The 17,214-nt window shown below is 58.7% G+C and overlaps 1 protein-coding gene across 2 annotated transcripts in view; it reads right to left on the bottom strand.

Annotated features, from left to right (window-relative positions):
* Positions 1-17,214, bottom strand: part of LOC134737555 (protein FAM182B-like) — a 779,394-nt gene that overhangs the window by 325,496 nt on the left and 436,684 nt on the right. Inside the window, exon 1 of one of the 2 annotated variants that reach the window (XM_063656416.1) lies at positions 13,115-13,286. The exons of the other annotated variant lie outside the window; for it this stretch is intronic. Coding sequence (XP_063512486.1) covers positions 13,115-13,189 — 75 coding nt within the window. The 5' untranslated portion in view covers positions 13,190-13,286. Of the gene's footprint in view, positions 1-13,114; positions 13,287-17,214 lie in introns of those variants that run through there. 2 annotated transcript variants of the gene reach the window in all.

Genomic DNA, 17,214 nt, shown 5'->3' with positions numbered 1-17,214 from the left:
AGGGTGGCTTGTCCAGAGAGGCCAGCGTTCCAGTGACAGTGACAGGGATTGTTGCCATCTCCCATTCCCGGCTGCTTCTTCTACACGGTATGGTGCTGTGGCTTCATTTCTCAGAGAAGAGCCGTGAAAAGGTACAACCATCTTCTCTGATGTGGTCCTGCTTCCCTACTGCGGGACAAAGAGCTCCTGTGGGGCTCTTTTCCTTGGTTGCTGTGTGGTCATGTTGATCTTAGAAAAGAGGCAGCTCATGATGGGGACGAGATTTCAATTGCTCCGGGACCGATGCATCTCCTCACGTGGGCCAGGCCTTCACACACCCAAAGCGGATCCGCGGCGGCGAAAACGATTGACAGCCGGCCTCATGACCCAGGCAGAGACGCAGAAAGAGGCTCAGCAAAGACAGGCCGACATGCCAGAAATCGCCTTGTGCTGCACAGGGCACATTCAGCCAAAGACACACACGCAGAGGGGCACGCACACACTAACCGACAGAGAGAGGGAAAGAAAGACACAGAGACTGAGAGACAGAGAGAGAAGAGAGGATGGGAGACACGCACACACGCGCGCACACATACACGCACACACACACACACAGAAACAGAGTCATACAGCAGAGGCATGGAAACACACCCCCCCCAGGCAACCCCTGAGGCTGCGGGGTTCTGCTCTCGACGAGAACGACCCTGGGGTGAGAGAAGAGCCCAGGGGCACGCAGGCCGACCTGTCCTCGAGATGACGGCGGCACGACTTTTGGGGAGACTCACCCCAACAGCGTCCGGGCAGGCCTGAGGCTGGGATGCCGTGCTGCTTCCCCCGGACTCCGCCTGGGGTTTCCTCATCCTGGTCGGCCCTTTGCGACTCCTGGCATCCGGAGACGTTCCCGTCGACCCTGTGGAGAGGTCAGACCGGAGCCTCAGAGCCCCGCCACCCAAGCACTGCCACGGAGGGCTCCTGCTCTGCCAAGCCTCAGGGACGGGTTTCTAAGACAACCGTGGGAAGCACTGTGACGGCAGAAGCCGCTCGCGCCTCGCGCATGCGCATTGGCTGGACCGACTCGCGCTCCGCTCCTGGCAGTCAGGCTGCGTCCCCTTTAAATAATGCCCCCGCTGCGCGGCTGCAGCGAGGCTCCTGCTGCAGCCGCGGCGGCGTGTGGATACGGGGTCCAGCTTGGGACGCCGTGGGAGATGGGGCCGCCGGTGCCCTGTCTCAGGGCCAAACCCCCAGGAGTCCCGCCCTCAGGATCTCCTTGAGCCGACTTCCACGGAGGGAAGGGGAGCTTCAGGACGCCTGCTGTGTTCTGGGGACTCCCGTTCAGATCCGATTTTGGCCCCCTCCCAGTGAGATAGGATGGGCTCACCACATCTGGTGAGGCAGGCAGGGCCTCGCTGCAGCGCAGAATGATCCCATAGGTCTCAAGGCGTAGCGTCAGCTGAAACTTCACTGATCCATCAGCCCTCTGCCTCCCTCCTCCTTCGAAAGAGCAGTGGCCTGCTCCGCTTCTAAAAGCCCTGGGGCTCCGGAAAGCCGACCGCGCTTTACAGGACACGTGCAGGCAGGAACAGGGGCGAATCCGAGGTGGAGACCATGTGACCACGCGTGGCACTGGCGTATCCCACAGCAGATGGTGTGAACGTGTGTCACCGGAGGCATACCGGGAGACGGCGAAACAAACGGTGGTGTCCAGGCATGTGCCAGTGGAAGGGGGGAAGAAGTGACCTTTCGGTCAATGCCAAGGGAAATCAAAGGACACCTGGGACTCGGTGGGTGGGGGGCCTGTGCCTGACCCAAGCCAGGTTTTCCAATGCCTATCAGAGGAGCAAAGAATCTTCTGCAGAATTCGCCCCGCCCCCAACCCTCCTCCTCCCTGGTAGCCCTGACGCAACTTCCCCTGCACCCAGCCCCAGCCCCAGCCCCAGCCCCAGCCCCAGACACAGACACAGACCCAGCCCCAGCCCCAGCCCCAGCCCAGTCCCTCTGGTTCCCTGACATTCGTTTGGGCCACAAGATCAAGGGAGTCAGTCCACCCAGGAGCAGAGGAGAGGATGTCCCTCAAGAATGAGACAGGAAGTGCAGAGGAAATGCGACACCACCTGTCCTAGAAGACAAGGCCAGTCACGGTCGCCTAGCGCTCATTCTAGGCAGTCCACCCACCCATGAGGGGAAACATGGAGAACAAGGAAGCTTCCCTGTCTGAGACACGTATGGAAGCCAAGAAATCCAGGGTCATGAGACCTGCCCAATGAAGCAGAAAGACGTTTGGAGAGAGATACCATCATGACACGGATCTGCAGGAAGTGTGTCCCTGACGGACTGGGAAGTCATCTTTGTTGAAGACATTGGGCCAGAGCGAGAGGCATCCAGGCCCCTGAGAAACAGGTGAGGCAGAGCAAGAGGGAGGATAGAGCAGAGGCCAGAGCCCCGGCAGGATACAGCGCCGTGCCACCACCACGGGCATAAGGGGAGGGCTTCCAAAAGGGTGGCTTGTCCAGAGAGGCCAGCGTTCCAGTGACAGCGACAGGGATTGTTGCCATCTCCCATTCCCGGCTGCTTCTTCTACACGGTATGGTGGTGTGGCTTCATTTCTCAGAGAAGAGCCGTGAAAAGGTACAACCATCTTCTCTGATGTGGTCCTGCTTCCCTACTGCGGGACAAAGAGCTCCTGTGGGGCTCTTTTCCTTGGTTGCTGTGTGGTCATGTTGATCTTAGAAAAGAGGCAGCTCATGATGGGGATGAGATTTCAATTGCTCCGGGACCGATGCATCTCCTCACGTGGGCCAGGCCTTCACACACCCAAAGCGGATCCGCGGCGGCGAAAACGATTGACAGCCGGCCTCATGACCCAGGCAGAGACGCAGAAAGAGGCTCAGCAAAGACAGGCCGACATGCCAGAAATCGCCTTGTGCTGCACAGGGCACATTCAGCCAAAGACACACACGCAGAGGGGCACGCACACACTAACCGACAGAGAGAGGGAAAGAAAGACACAGAGACTGAGAGACAGAGAGAGAAGAGAGGATGGGAGACACGCACACACGCGCGCACACATACACGCACACACACACACACAGAAACAGAGTCATACAGCAGAGGCATGGAAACACACCCCCCCAGGCAACCCCTGAGGCTGCGGGGTTCTGCTCTCGACGAGAACGACCCTGGGGTGAGAGAAGAGCCCAGGGGCACGCAGGCCGACCTGTCCTCGAGATGACGGCGGCACGACTTTTGGGGAGACTCACCCCAACAGCGTCCGGGCAGGCCTGAGGCTGGGATGCCGTGCTGCTTCCCCCGGACTCCGCCTGGGGTTTCCTCATCCTGGTCGGCCCTTTGCGACTCCTGGCATCCGGAGACGTTCCCGTCGACCCCGTGGAGAGGTCAGACCGGAGCCTCAGAGCCCCGCCACCCAAGCACTGCCACGGAGGGCTCCTGCTCTGCCAAGCCTCAGGGACGGGTTTCTAAGACAACCGTGGGAAGCACTGTGACGGCAGAAGCCGCTCGCGCCTCGCGCATGCGCATTGGCTGGACCGACTCGCGCTCCGCTCCTGGCAGTCAGGCTGCGTCCCCTTTAAATAATGCCCCCGCTGCGCGGCTGCAGCGAGGCTCCTGCTGCAGCCGCGGCGGCGTGTGGATACGGGGTCCAGCTTGGGACGCCGTGGGAGATGGGGCCGCCGGTGCCCTGTCTCAGGGCCAAACCCCCAGGAGTCCCGCCCTCAGGATCTCCTTGAGCCGACTTCCACGGAGGGAAGGGGAGCTTCAGGACGCCTGCTGTGTTCTGGGGACTCCCGTTCAGATCCGATTTTGGCCCCCTCCCAGTGAGATAGGATGGGCTCACCACATCTGGTGAGGCAGGCAGGGCCTCGCTGCAGCGCAGAATGATCCCATAGGTCTCAAGGCGTAGCGTCAGCTGAAACTTCACTGATCCATCAGCCCTCTGCCTCCCTCCTCCTTCGAAAGAGCAGTGGCCTGCTCCGCTTCTAAAAGCCCTGGGGCTCCGGAAAGCCGACCGCGCTTTACAGGACACGTGCAGGCAGGAACAGGGGCGAATCCGAGGTGGAGACCATGTGACCACGCGTGGCACTGGCGTATCCCACAGCAGATGGTGTGAACGTGTGTCACCGGAGGCATACCGGGAGACGGCGAAACAAACGGTGGTGTCCAGGCATGTGCCAGTGGAAGGGGGGAAGAAGTGACCTTTCGGTCAATGCCAAGGGAAATCAAAGGACACCTGGGACTCGGTGGGTGGGGGGCCTGTGCCTGACCCAAGCCAGGTTTTCCAATGCCTATCAGAGGAGCAAAGAATCTTCTGCAGAATTCGCCCCGCCCCCAACCCTCCTCCTCCCTGGTAGCCCTGACGCAACTTCCCCTGCACCCAGCCCCAGCCCCAGCCCCAGCCCCAGCCCCAGCCCCAGACACAGACCCAGCCCCAGCCCCAGCCCCAGCCCAGTCCCTCTGGTTCCCTGACATTCGTTTGGGCCACAAGATCAAGGGAGTCAGTCCACCCAGGAGCAGAGGAGAGGATGTCCCTCCAGAATGAGACAGGAAGTGCAGAGGAAATGCGACACCACCTGTCCTAGAAGACAAGGCCAGTCACGGTCGCCTAGCGCTCATTCTAGGCAGTCCACCCACCCATGAGGGGAAACATGGAGAACAAGGAAGCTTCCCTGTCTGAGACACGTATGGAAGCCAAGAAATCCAGGGTCATGAGACCTGCCCAATGAAGCAGAAAGACGTTTGGAGAGAGATACCATCATGACACGGATCTGCAGGAAGTGTGTCCCTGACGGACTGGGAAGTCATCTTTGTTGAAGACATTGGGCCAGAGCGAGAGGCATCCAGGCCCCTGAGAAACAGGTGAGGCAGAGCAAGAGGGAGGATAGAGCAGAGGCCAGAGCCCCGGCAGGATACAGCGCCGTGCCACCACCACGGGCATAAGGGGAGGGCTTCCAAAAGGGTGGCTTGTCCAGAGAGGCCAGCGTTCCAGTGACAGCGACAGGGATTGTTGCCATCTCCCATTCCCGGCTGCTTCTTCTACACGGTATGGTGGTGTGGCTTCATTTCTCAGAGAAGAGCCGTGAAAAGGTACAACCATCTTCTCTGATGTGGTCCTGCTTCCCTACTGCGGGACAAAGAGCTCCTGTGGGGCTCTTTTCCTTGGTTGCTGTGTGGTCATGTTGATCTTAGAAAAGAGGCAGCTCATGATGGGGATGAGATTTCAATTGCTCCGGGACCGATGCATCTCCTCACGTGGGCCAGGCCTTCACACACCCAAAGCGGATCCGCGGCGGCGAAAACGATTGACAGCCGGCCTCATGACCCAGGCAGAGACGCAGAAAGAGGCTCAGCAAAGACAGGCCGACATGCCAGAAATCGCCTTGTGCTGCACAGGGCACATTCAGCCAAAGACACACACGCAGAGGGGCACGCACACACTAACCGACAGAGAGAGGGAAAGAAAGACACAGAGACTGAGAGACAGAGAGAGAAGAGAGGATGGGAGACACGCACACACGCGCGCACACATACACGCACACACACACACACAGAAACAGAGTCATACAGCAGAGGCATGGAAACACACCCCCCCCAGGCAACCCCTGAGGCTGCGGGGTTCTGCTCTCGACGAGAACGACCCTGGGGTGAGAGAAGAGCCCAGGGGCACGCAGGCCGACCTGTCCTCGAGATGACGGCGGCACGACTTTTGGGGAGACTCACCCCAACAGCGTCCGGGCAGGCCTGAGGCTGGGATGCCGTGCTGCTTCCCCCGGACTCCGCCTGGGGTTTCCTCATCCTGGTCGGCCCTTTGCGACTCCTGGCATCCGGAGACGTTCCCGTCGACCCCGTGGAGAGGTCAGACCGGAGCCTCAGAGCCCCGCCACCCAAGCACTGCCACGGAGGGCTCCTGCTCTGCCAAGCCTCAGGGACGGGTTTCTAAGACAACCGTGGGAAGCACTGTGACGGCAGAAGCCGCTCGCGCCTCGCGCATGCGCATTGGCTGGACCGACTCGCGCTCCGCTCCTGGCAGTCAGGCTGCGTCCCCTTTAAATAATGCCCCCGCTGCGCGGCTGCAGCGAGGCTCCTGCTGCAGCCGCGGCGGCGTGTGGATACGGGGTCCAGCTTGGGACGCCGTGGGAGATGGGGCCGCCGGTGCCCTGTCTCAGGGCCAAACCCCCAGGAGTCCCGCCCTCAGGATCTCCTTGAGCCGACTTCCACGGAGGGAAGGGGAGCTTCAGGACGCCTGCTGTGTTCTGGGGACTCCCGTTCAGATCCGATTTTGGCCCCCTCCCAGTGAGATAGGCTGGGCTCACCACATCTGGTGAGGCAGGCAGGGCCTCGCTGCAGCGCAGAATGATCCCATAGGTCTCAAGGCGTAGCGTCAGCTGAAACTTCACTGATCCATCAGCCCTCTGCCTCCCTCCTCCTTCGAAAGAGCAGTGGCCTGCTCCGCTTCTAAAAGCCCTGGGGCTCCGGAAAGCCGACCGCGCTTTACAGGACACGTGCAGGCAGGAACAGGGGCGAATCCGAGGTGGAGACCATGTGACCACGCGTGGCACTGGCGTATCCCACAGCAGATGGTGTGAACGTGTGTCACCGGAGGCATACCGGGAGACGGCGAAACAAACGGTGGTGTCCAGGCATGTGCCAGTGGAAGGGGGGAACAAGTGACCTTTCGGTCAATGCCAAGGGAAATCAAAGGACACCTGGGACTCGGTGGGTGGGGGGCCTGTGCCTGACCCAAGCCAGGTTTTCCAATGCCTATCAGAGGAGCAAAGAATCTTCTGCAGAATTCGCCCCGCCCCCAACCCTCCTCCTCCCTGGTAGCCCTGACGCAACTTCCCCTGCACCCAGCCCCAGCCCCAGCCCCAGCCCCAGCCCCAGCCCCAGACACAGACCCAGCCCCAGCCCCAGCCCCAGCCCAGTCCCTCTGGTTCCCTGACATTCGTTTGGGCCACAAGATCAAGGGAGTCAGTCCACCCAGGAGCAGAGGAGAGGATGTCCCTCCAGAATGAGACAGGAAGTGCAGAGGAAATGCGACACCACCTGTCCTAGAAGACAAGGCCAGTCACGGTCGCCTAGCGCTCATTCTAGGCAGTCCACCCACCCATGAGGGGAAACATGGAGAACAAGGAAGCTTCCCTGTCTGAGACACGTATGGAAGCCAAGAAATCCAGGGTCATGAGACCTGCCCAATGAAGCAGAAAGACGTTTGGAGAGAGATACCATCATGACACGGATCTGCAGGAAGTGTGTCCCTGACGGACTGGGAAGTCATCTTTGTTGAAGACATTGGGCCAGAGCGAGAGGCATCCAGGCCCCTGAGAAACAGGTGAGGCAGAGCAAGAGGGAGGATAGAGCAGAGGCCAGAGCCCCGGCAGGATACAGCGCCGTGCCACCACCACGGGCATAAGGGGAGGGCTTCCAAAAGGGTGGCTTGTCCAGAGAGGCCAGCGTTCCAGTGACAGCGACAGGGATTGTTGCCATCTCCCATTCCCGGCTGCTTCTTCTACACGGTATGGTGGTGTGGCTTCATTTCTCAGAGAAGAGCCGTGAAAAGGTACAACCATCTTCTCTGATGTGGTCCTGCTTCCCTACTGCGGGACAAAGAGCTCCTGTGGGGCTCTTTTCCTTGGTTGCTGTGTGGTCATGTTGATCTTAGAAAAGAGGCAGCTCATGATGGGGATGAGATTTCAATTGCTCCGGGACCGATGCATCTCCTCACGTGGGCCAGGCCTTCACACACCCAAAGCGGATCCGCGGCGGCGAAAACGATTGACAGCCGGCCTCATGACCCAGGCAGAGACGCAGAAAGAGGCTCAGCAAAGACAGGCCGACATGCCAGAAATCGCCTTGTGCTGCACAGGGCACATCCAGCCAAAGACACACACGCAGAGGGGCACGCACACACTAACCGACAGAGAGAGGGAAAGAAAGACACAGAGACTGAGAGACAGAGAGAGAAGAGAGGATGGGAGACACGCACACACGCGCGCACACATACACGCACACACACACACACAGAAACAGAGTCATACAGCAGAGGCATGGAAACACACCCCCCCCAGGCAACCCCTGAGGCTGCGGGGTTCTGCTCTCGACGAGAACGACCCTGGGGTGAGAGAAGAGCCCAGGGGCACGCAGGCCGACCTGTCCTCGAGATGACGGCGGCACGACTTTTGGGGAGACTCACCCCAACAGCGTCCGGGCAGGCCTGAGGCTGGGATGCCGTGCTGCTTCCCCCGGACTCCGCCTGGGGTTTCCTCATCCTGGTCGGCCCTTTGCGACTCCTGGCATCCGGAGACGTTCCCGTCGACCCCGTGGAGAGGTCAGACCGGAGCCTCAGAGCCCCGCCACCCAAGCACTGCCACGGAGGACTCCTGCTCTGCCAAGCCTCAGGGACGGGTTTCTAAGACAACCGTGGGAAGCACTGTGACGGCAGAAGCCGCTCGCGCCTCGCGCATGCGCATTGGCTGGACCGACTCGCGCTCCGCTCCTGGCAGTCAGGCTGCGTCCCCTTTAAATAATGCCCCCGCTGCGCGGCTGCAGCGAGGCTCCTGCTGCAGCCGCGGCGGCGTGTGGATACGGGGTCCAGCTTGGGACGCCGTGGGAGATGGGGCCGCCGGTGCCCTGTCTCAGGGCCAAACCCCCAGGAGTCCCACCCTCAGGATCTCCTTGAGCCGACTTCCACGGAGGGAAGGGGAGCTTCAGGACGCCTGCTGTGTTCTGGGGACTCCCGTTCAGATCCGATTTTGGCCCCCTCCCAGTGAGATAGGATGGGCTCACCACATCTGGTGAGGCAGGCAGGGCCTCGCTGCAGCGCAGAATGATCCCATAGGTCTCAAGGCGTAGCGTCAGCTGAAACTTCACTGATCCATCAGCCCTCTGCCTCCCTCCTCCTTCGAAAGAGCAGTGGCCTGCTCCGCTTCTAAAAGCCCTGGGGCTCCGGAAAGCCGACCGCGCTTTACAGGACACGTGCAGGCAGGAACAGGGGCGAATCCGAGGTGGAGACCATGTGACCACGCGTGGCACTGGCGTATCCCACAGCAGATGGTGTGAACGTGTGTCACCGGAGGCATACCGGGAGACGGCGAAACAAACGGTGGTGTCCAGGCATGTGCCAGTGGAAGGGGGAAACAAGTGACCTTTCGGTCAATGCCAAGGGAAATCAAAGGACACCTGGGACTCGGTGGGTGGGGGGCCTGTGCCTGACCCAAGCCAGGTTTTCCAATGCCTATCAGAGGAGCAAAGAATCTTCTGCAGAATTCGCCCCGCCCCCAACCCTCCTCCTCCCTGGTAGCCCTGACGCAACTTCCCCTGCACCCAGCCCCAGCCCCAGCCCCAGCCCCAGACCCAGACACAGACCCAGCCCCAGCCCCAGCCCCAGCCCAGTCCCTCTGGTTCCCTGACATTCGTTTGGGCCACAAGATCAAGGGAGTCAGTCCACCCAGGAGCAGAGGAGAGGATGTCCCTCCAGAATGAGACAGGAAGTGCAGAGGAAATGCGACACCACCTGTCCTAGAAGACAAGGCCAGTCACGGTCGCCTAGCGCTCATTCTAGGCAATCCACCCACCCATGAGGGGAAACATGGAGAACAAGGAAGCTTCCCTGTCTGAGACACGTATGGAAGCCAAGAAATCCAGGGTCATGAGACCTGCCCAATGAAGCAGAAAGACGTTTGGAGAGAGATACCATCATGACACGGATCTGCAGGAAGTGTGTCCCTGACGGACTGGGAAGTCATCTTTGTTGAAGACATTGGGCCAGAGCGAGAGGCATCCAGGCCCCTGAGAAACAGGTGAGGCAGAGCAAGAGGGAGGATAGAGCAGAGGCCAGAGCCCCGGCAGGATACAGCGCCGTGCCACCACCACGGGCATAAGGGGAGGGCTTCCAAAAGGGTGGCTTGTCCAGAGAGGCCAGCGTTCCAGTGACAGCGACAGGGATTGTTGCCATCTCCCATTCCCGGCTGCTTCTTCTACACGGTATGGTGGTGTGGCTTCATTTCTCAGAGAAGAGCCGTGAAAAGGTACAACCATCTTCTCTGATGTGGTCCTGCTTCCCTACTGCGGGACAAAGAGCTCCTGTGGGGCTCTTTTCCTTGGTTGCTGTGTGGTCATGTTGATCTTAGAAAAGAGGCAGCTCATGATGGGGATGAGATTTCAATTGCTCCGGGACCGATGCATCTCCTCACGTGGGCCAGGCCTTCACACACCCAAAGCGGATCCGCGGCGGCGAAAACGATTGACAGCCGGCCTCATGACCCAGGCAGAGACGCAGAAAGAGGCTCAGCAAAGACAGGCCGACATGCCAGAAATCGCCTTGTGCTGCACAGGGCACATTCAGCCAAAGACACACACGCAGAGGGGCACGCACACACTAACCGACAGAGAGAGGGAAAGAAAGACACAGAGACTGAGAGACAGAGAGAGAAGAGAGGATGGGAGACACACACACACGCGCGCACACATACACGCACACACACACACACAGAAACAGAGTCATACAGCAGAGGCATGGAAACACACCCCCCCAGGCAACCCCTGAGGCTGCGGGGTTCTGCTCTCGACGAGAACGACCCTGGGGTGAGAGAAGAGCCCAGGGGCACGCAGGCCGACCTGTCCTCGAGATGACGGCGGCACGACTTTTGGGGAGACTCACCCCAACAGCGTCCGGGCAGGCCTGAGGCTGGGATGCCGTGCTGCTTCCCCCGGACTCCGCCTGGGGTTTCCTCATCCTGGTCGGCCCTTTGCGACTCCTGGCATCCGGAGACGTTCCCGTCGACCCCGTGGAGAGGTCAGACCGGAGCCTCAGAGCCCCGCCACCCAAGCACTGCCACGGAGGGCTCCTGCTCTGCCAAGCCTCAGGGACGGGTTTCTAAGACAACCGTGGGAAGCACTGTGACGGCAGAAGCCGCTCGCGCCTCGCGCATGCGCATTGGCTGGACCGACTCGCGCTCCGCTCCTGGCAGTCAGGCTGAGTCCCCTTTAAATAATGCCCCCGCTGCGCGGCTGCAGCGAGGCTCCTGCTGCAGCCGCGGCGGCGTGTGGATACGGGGTCCAGCTTGGGACGCCGTGGGAGATGGGGTCGCCGGTGCCCGGTCTCAGGGCCAAACCCCCAGGAGTCCCGCCCTCAGGATCTCCTTGAGCCGACTTCCACGGAGGGAAGGGGAGCTTCAGGACGCCTGCTGTGTTCTGGGGACTCCCGTTCAGATCCGATTTTGGCCCCCTCCCAGTGAGATAGGATGGGCTCACCACATCTGGTGAGGCAGGCAGGGCCTCGCTGCAGCGCAGAATGATCCCATAGGTCTCAAGGCGTAGCGTCAGCTGAAACTTCACTGATCCATCAGCCCTCTGCCTCCCTCCTCCTTCGAAAGAGCAGTGGCCTGCTCCGCTTCTAAAAGCCCTGGGGCTCCGGAAAGCCGACCGCGCTTTACAGGACACGTGCAGGCAGGAACAGGGGCGAATCCGAGGTGGAGACCATGTGACCACGCGTGGCACTGGCGTATCCCACAGCAGATGGTGTGAACGTGTGTCACCGGAGGCATACCGGGAGACGGCGAAACAAACGGTGGTGTCCAGGCATGTGCCAGTGGAAGGGGGGAACAAGTGACCTTTCGGTCAATGCCAAGGGAAATCAAAGGACACCTGGGACTCGGTGGGTGGGGGGCCTGTGCCTGACCCAAGCCAGGTTTTCCAATGCCTATCAGAGGAGCAAAGAATCTTCTGCAGAATTCGCCCCGCCCCCAACCCTCCTCCTCCCTGGTAGCCCTGACGCAACTTCCCCTGCACCCAGCCCCAGCCCCAGCCCCAGCCCCAGCCCTAGCCCCAGACACAGACCCAGCCCCAGCCCCAGCCCAGTCCCTCTGGTTCCCTGACATTCGTTTGGGCCACAAGATCAAGGGAGTCAGTCCACCCAGGAGCAGAGGAGAGGATGTCCCTCAGGAATGAGACAGGAAGTGCAGAGGAAATGCGACACCACCTGTCCTAGAAGACAAGGCCAGTCACGGTCGCCTAGCGCTCATTCTAGGCAATCCACCCACCCATGAGGGGAAACATGGAGAACAAGGAAGCTTCCCTGTCTGAGACACGTATGGAAGCCAAGAAATCCAGGGTCATGAGACCTGCCCAATGAAGCAGAAAGACGTTTGGAGAGAGATACCATCATGACACGGATCTGCAGGAAGTGTGTCCCTGACGGACTGGGAAGTCATCTTTGTTGAAGACATTTGGCCAGAGCGAGAGGCATCCAGGCCCCTGAGAAACAGGTGAGGCAGAGCAAGAGGGAGGATAGAGCAGAGGCCAGAGCCCCGGCAGGATACAGCGCCGTGCCACCACCACGGGCATAAGGGGAGGGCTTCCAAAAGGGTGGCTTGTCCAGAGAGGCCAGCGTTCCAGTGACAGTGACAGGGATTGTTGCCATCTCCCATTCCCGGCTGCTTCTTCTACACGGTATGGTGGTGTGGCTTCATTTCTCAGAGAAGAGCCGTGAAAAGGTACAACCATCTTCTCTGATGTGGTTCTGCTTCCCTACTGCGGGACAAAGAGCTCCTGTGGGGCTCTTTTCCTTCGTTGCCGTGTGGTCATCTTGATCTTAGAAAAGAGGCAGCTCATGATGGGGATGAGATTTCAATTGCTCCGGGACCGATACATCTCCTCACGTGGGCCAGGCCTTCACACACCCAAAGCGGATCCGCGGCGGCGAAAACGATTGACAGCCGGCCTCATGACCCAGGCAGAGACGCAGAAAGAGGCTCAGCAAAGACAGGCCGACATGCCAGAAATCGCCTTGTGCTGCACAGGGCACATTCAGCCAAAGACACACACGCAGAGGAGCACGCACACACTAACTGACAGAGAGAGGGAAAGAAAGACACAGAGACAGAGAGACAGAGAGAGAAGAGAGAATGGGAGACAGACACACACGCGCGCACACATACACGCACACACACACACACAGAAACAGAGTCATACAGCAGAGGCATGGAAACACACCCCCCCAGGCAACCCCTGAGGCTGCGGGGTTCTGCTCTCGACGAGAACGACCCTGGGGTGAGAGAAGAGCCCAGGGGCACGCAGGCCGACCTGTCCTCGAGATGACGGCGGCACGACTTTTGGGGAGACTCACCCCAACAGCGTCCGGGCAGGCCTGAGGCTGGGATGCCGTGCTGCTTCCCCCGGACTCCGCCTGGGGTTTCCTCATCCTGGTCGGCCCTTTGCGACTCCTGGCATCCGGAGACGTTCCCGTCGACCCCGTGGAGAGGTCAGGCCGGAGCCTCAGAGCCCCGCCACCCAAGCACTGCCACGGAGGGCTCCTGCTCTGCCAAGCCTCAGGGACCGGTTTCTAAGACAACCGTGGGAAGCACTGTGACGGCAGAAGCCGCTCGCGCCTCGCGCATCCGCATTGGCTGGACCGACTCGCGCTCCGCTCCTGGCAGTCAGGCTGCGTCCCCTTTAAATAATGCCCCCGCTGCGCGGCTGCAGCGAGGCTCCTGCTGCAGCCGCGGCGGCGTGTGGATACAGGGTCCAGCTTGGGACGCAGTGGGAGAGGGGCCGCCGGTGCCCTGTCGCAGGGCCAAACCCCCAGGAGTCCCTCCCTCAGGTTCTCCTTGAGCCGACTTCCACGGAGGGAAGGGGAGCTTCAGGACGCCTGCTGTGTTCTGGGGACTCCCGTTCAGATCCGATTTTGGCCCCCTCCCAGTGAGATAGGATGGGCTCACCACATCTGTTGAGGTAGGCAGGGTCTCGCTGCAGAATAGAATGATCCAGTAGGTCTGAAGGCGTAGTGTCAGCTGAAAACTTCACTGATCCATCAGCCCTCTGCCTCCCTCCTCCTTTGAAATTGCAGTGGCCTGCCCCGCTTCTAAAACCCTGTGGCTCCTGAAAGCCGACCGCGCTTTACAGGACACGTGCAGGGAGGAACACGGGCGAATCCGAGGTGGAGACCATGTGACCCCATGTGTCACTGGCGGATCCTAGAGCAGATGGTGTGAACGTGTGTCACCGAAGGCATATCGGGAGACGGCGAAACAAACGTTGGTGTCTAGGCATGTGCTAGTGGAAGGGGGGAACATGTGGCATATCCGTCAATGCCAAGGAAAATCAAAGAAAACCTGGGAGCCCGGGAGTGGGGGGTTCTGTGGCTCTCCCAAGCAGGTTTTCAAATGCCTTTCAGAGAAGCAGATAAGTTTCTGCACACTTGTGTAGTCACTAGGCCCTTCCTCAGAGTGATTCTTAAATGTGTGCATTTAGTAAGATTTTACCTACCCAAGTTTATTAATAAATATACCTTGTTATTGTTTATATTCAGGGAGAGTGTGCATATTTAAATCCTTACTTCTCACCTGCGTGTGTTGGTTCATGCATGTAATCCGGAGTTGGAGTATTGTTTCCGTCCAGGAGTTTGAGACCAGCCAGGTCAACATAGTGGGATACCATCTCTAGAAAATATAAAAATTTGCAGGTCATAGTGGCGAACGGCTATAGTCCCCATCTACTTGGGAAGCTGAGGTGGGAGGATCAATTGAGCCGTGGAGTTTGAGGCTGCAGTGCAGTGAACCATGATCACACAATTGCACTCCAGCCTGTGTGACAGAGTAAGACTTTTTCTCATAGAAAAAAAAAAAGGGAAAAAGAAAAAAAATCTACTTCTCTTGGTTACCAGTGCAGTGTACTTTGAAAAATAAAATGAACTGTCACAAGTTATAATCTTTTTCCTAAGTTTTCTTGAAAAAAGGAAAAGTTTCTCCATAATTTATAGGGTGAATCAAATGAATCTTATATAATATTTTTGTTTCAAATGTACATCTTTGAAACTTGGTAAATATGTTAATGTACTGAGAATTTTTATAATATGAAAAACTCTCTGATGTATCTAATTTACATGTTTTAATTTATATATTTTTGTGAACAAGGAATATACTGTTTATTAAAAAAAAAAGAAGTTTCTGCAAAATTCGCCCCACCCCCAACCCTCCTCCGCCCTGATATCCCTGAGGCCACTTCCACTGCACCAAGCCCCAGCCCCAGCCCCAGCCCCAGCCCCAGCCCCAGACACAGACCCAGCCCCTGCCCCAGCCCCAGCCCAGTCCCTGTGGTTCCCTGACATTCGATTCGGCCACAAGATTAAGGGAGTCAGTCCACCCAGGAGCAGAGGAGAGAACGTCCCTTAAGAAAGACTGAAAGTGCAGAGGAAATGCGACACCAGCTCTCTTAGAAGACAAGGCCAGTCACGGTCGCCTAGCGCTCATTCTAGGCAATCCACCCACCCATGAGGGGAAACATGGAGAACAAGGAAGCTTCCCTGTCTGAGACACATATGGAAGTCAAGAAATCCAGGGTCATGAGTCCCGTCCAATGAAGCAGAAACCTGTTTGGAGAGAGAAACAAACATGACACTGATCTGCAGGAAGTGTGTCCCTGACGGACTGGGAAGTCATCTTTGTTGAAGACATTTGGCCAGAGCGAGAGGCATGCAGGCCCCTGAGAAACAGGGGAGGCAGAGCAAGAGGGAGGATAGAGCAGAGGCCAGAGCCCCGGCAGGATACAGCGCCATGCCACCGCCACGGGCATAAGGGGAGGGGTTCCAAAAGGGTGGCTTGTCCTGAGAGGCCAGCGTACTAGTGATAGGGATTGTTGCCATCTCCCATTCCTTGCTTCCTCTTCCAGACTGTATCGTGGTGTGGCTTCATTTCTCAGAGAAGAGCCGTGAAAAGATACAACCATCTTCTCTGACGTGGGTCCATTCCTCTCCTGCAGGACAAAGAGCTCCTGTGGAATTCTTGTCCTTCACTGCAGTGAGGTCATCTTGATGTTAGAAAAGAGGCAGCTCATGATGGGGATGAGATTTCAATTGCTCCTGGACCGATGCATCTCCTTACATGGACCAGGCCTTCACACACCCAAAGCAGATTCGCGGTGGCGAAAGCAATTGACAACCGGCCTCATGACCCAGCCAGAGACGCAGAAAGAGGCTCAGCAAAGACAGGCCGACATGCCAGAAATTGCTTTGTGGTGCACAGGGCACTTTCTGACAAAGACACACACGCACGGGGGCACAAACACACTAACCAACAGAGAGAGGGAAAGAAAGACACAGAGACTGAGAGACAGAGCAGAGAGAATGGGACATACACACAGACACACACACACACACACACACAAACAGAGTCATACACTAGAGGCATTGAAACACACACCCCCAGGCCACCCCTGAGGCTTCGGGGTTCTGCTCTGGACGAGAACGACCCTCGGGTGAGAGATCAGCCCCAGGGGCACGCAGGCCGACCTGTCCTCGAGATGACGGCGACACTACTTTTGGGGAGACTCACTCCAACACCGTCCGGAGAGGCCTGAGGCTAGGATGCCGTGCTGCTTCCCCCGGACTCCGCCTGGGGTTTCCTCATCCTGGTCGGCCCTTTGCGACTGCTGGCATCAGGAGACGTTCCCGTCGACCTCGTGGAGCGGTCAGGCCGGAGCCTCAGAGCCCCGCCACCCAAGCACCGCCACGGAGGGCTCCTGCTTTGCCAAGCCTCAAGGGACCGGTTTCTAAGACAACCGTGAGAAGTACTGTGAAGGGAAGAGAAGCTCGCGCCTCGCGCATGCGCGTTGGCTGGGCCGACTCGGGCTCAGCTCCTGGCTGTCAGGCTGTGTCCGCTTTAAATTAGGCCTAGGTTGTGTGGTGTCAGCTAGTCTCCTGCCTCAGCCGTGGTGGCTGCTGGATCCGGGGCCCGGTTTGGGGCAGCATGGGACAGGGGTCCGCGGATGTCCTGTCCCAGGGCCAAGCCCCCAGGAGTCCTGTCCTCCGGACCTCCTTGAGCCGACTTCCACGGAGGGATGGGGAGTTTCAGGGCGCCTACTGGTTTCTGGGGACTCCCGTTCAGATCCGATTTTGGCCCCCTCCGAGTGAGATAGGATGGGCTCACCACATCTGATGAGGCAGGCAAGACCTCTCTTCAGCACACATCTACCCCATGGGTCTCAAGGCGTGTTTTCAGCTGAAAATTCACTGATCCATTAGCCGTCTTCCTCCCTCCTCCTTTGGAAGAGCAGTGGACTGCCCGGCGTCTAAAAGCTCTGGGCCTCCGGAAAGCCGATAGCGCTTTCCAGGACACGTGCAAACAGGAACAGGGGTGAATCCAACGTGGAGACCATGGGGCCACGCGTGGTAGTGGCGTGTCTCATGGCAGATGGTTTGATTGTGTGTCACCGGAGGCATATGGGGCGACG

Source organism: Pongo pygmaeus, chromosome 19 (assembly GCF_028885625.2).
Source record: "Pongo pygmaeus isolate AG05252 chromosome 19, NHGRI_mPonPyg2-v2.0_pri, whole genome shotgun sequence".
NCBI classification, from domain to species: domain Eukaryota; kingdom Metazoa; phylum Chordata; class Mammalia; order Primates; family Hominidae; genus Pongo; species Pongo pygmaeus.
Note: the sequence above shows the minus strand (reverse complement) of the source record. Positions and strands in the feature narration are given on the sequence as shown.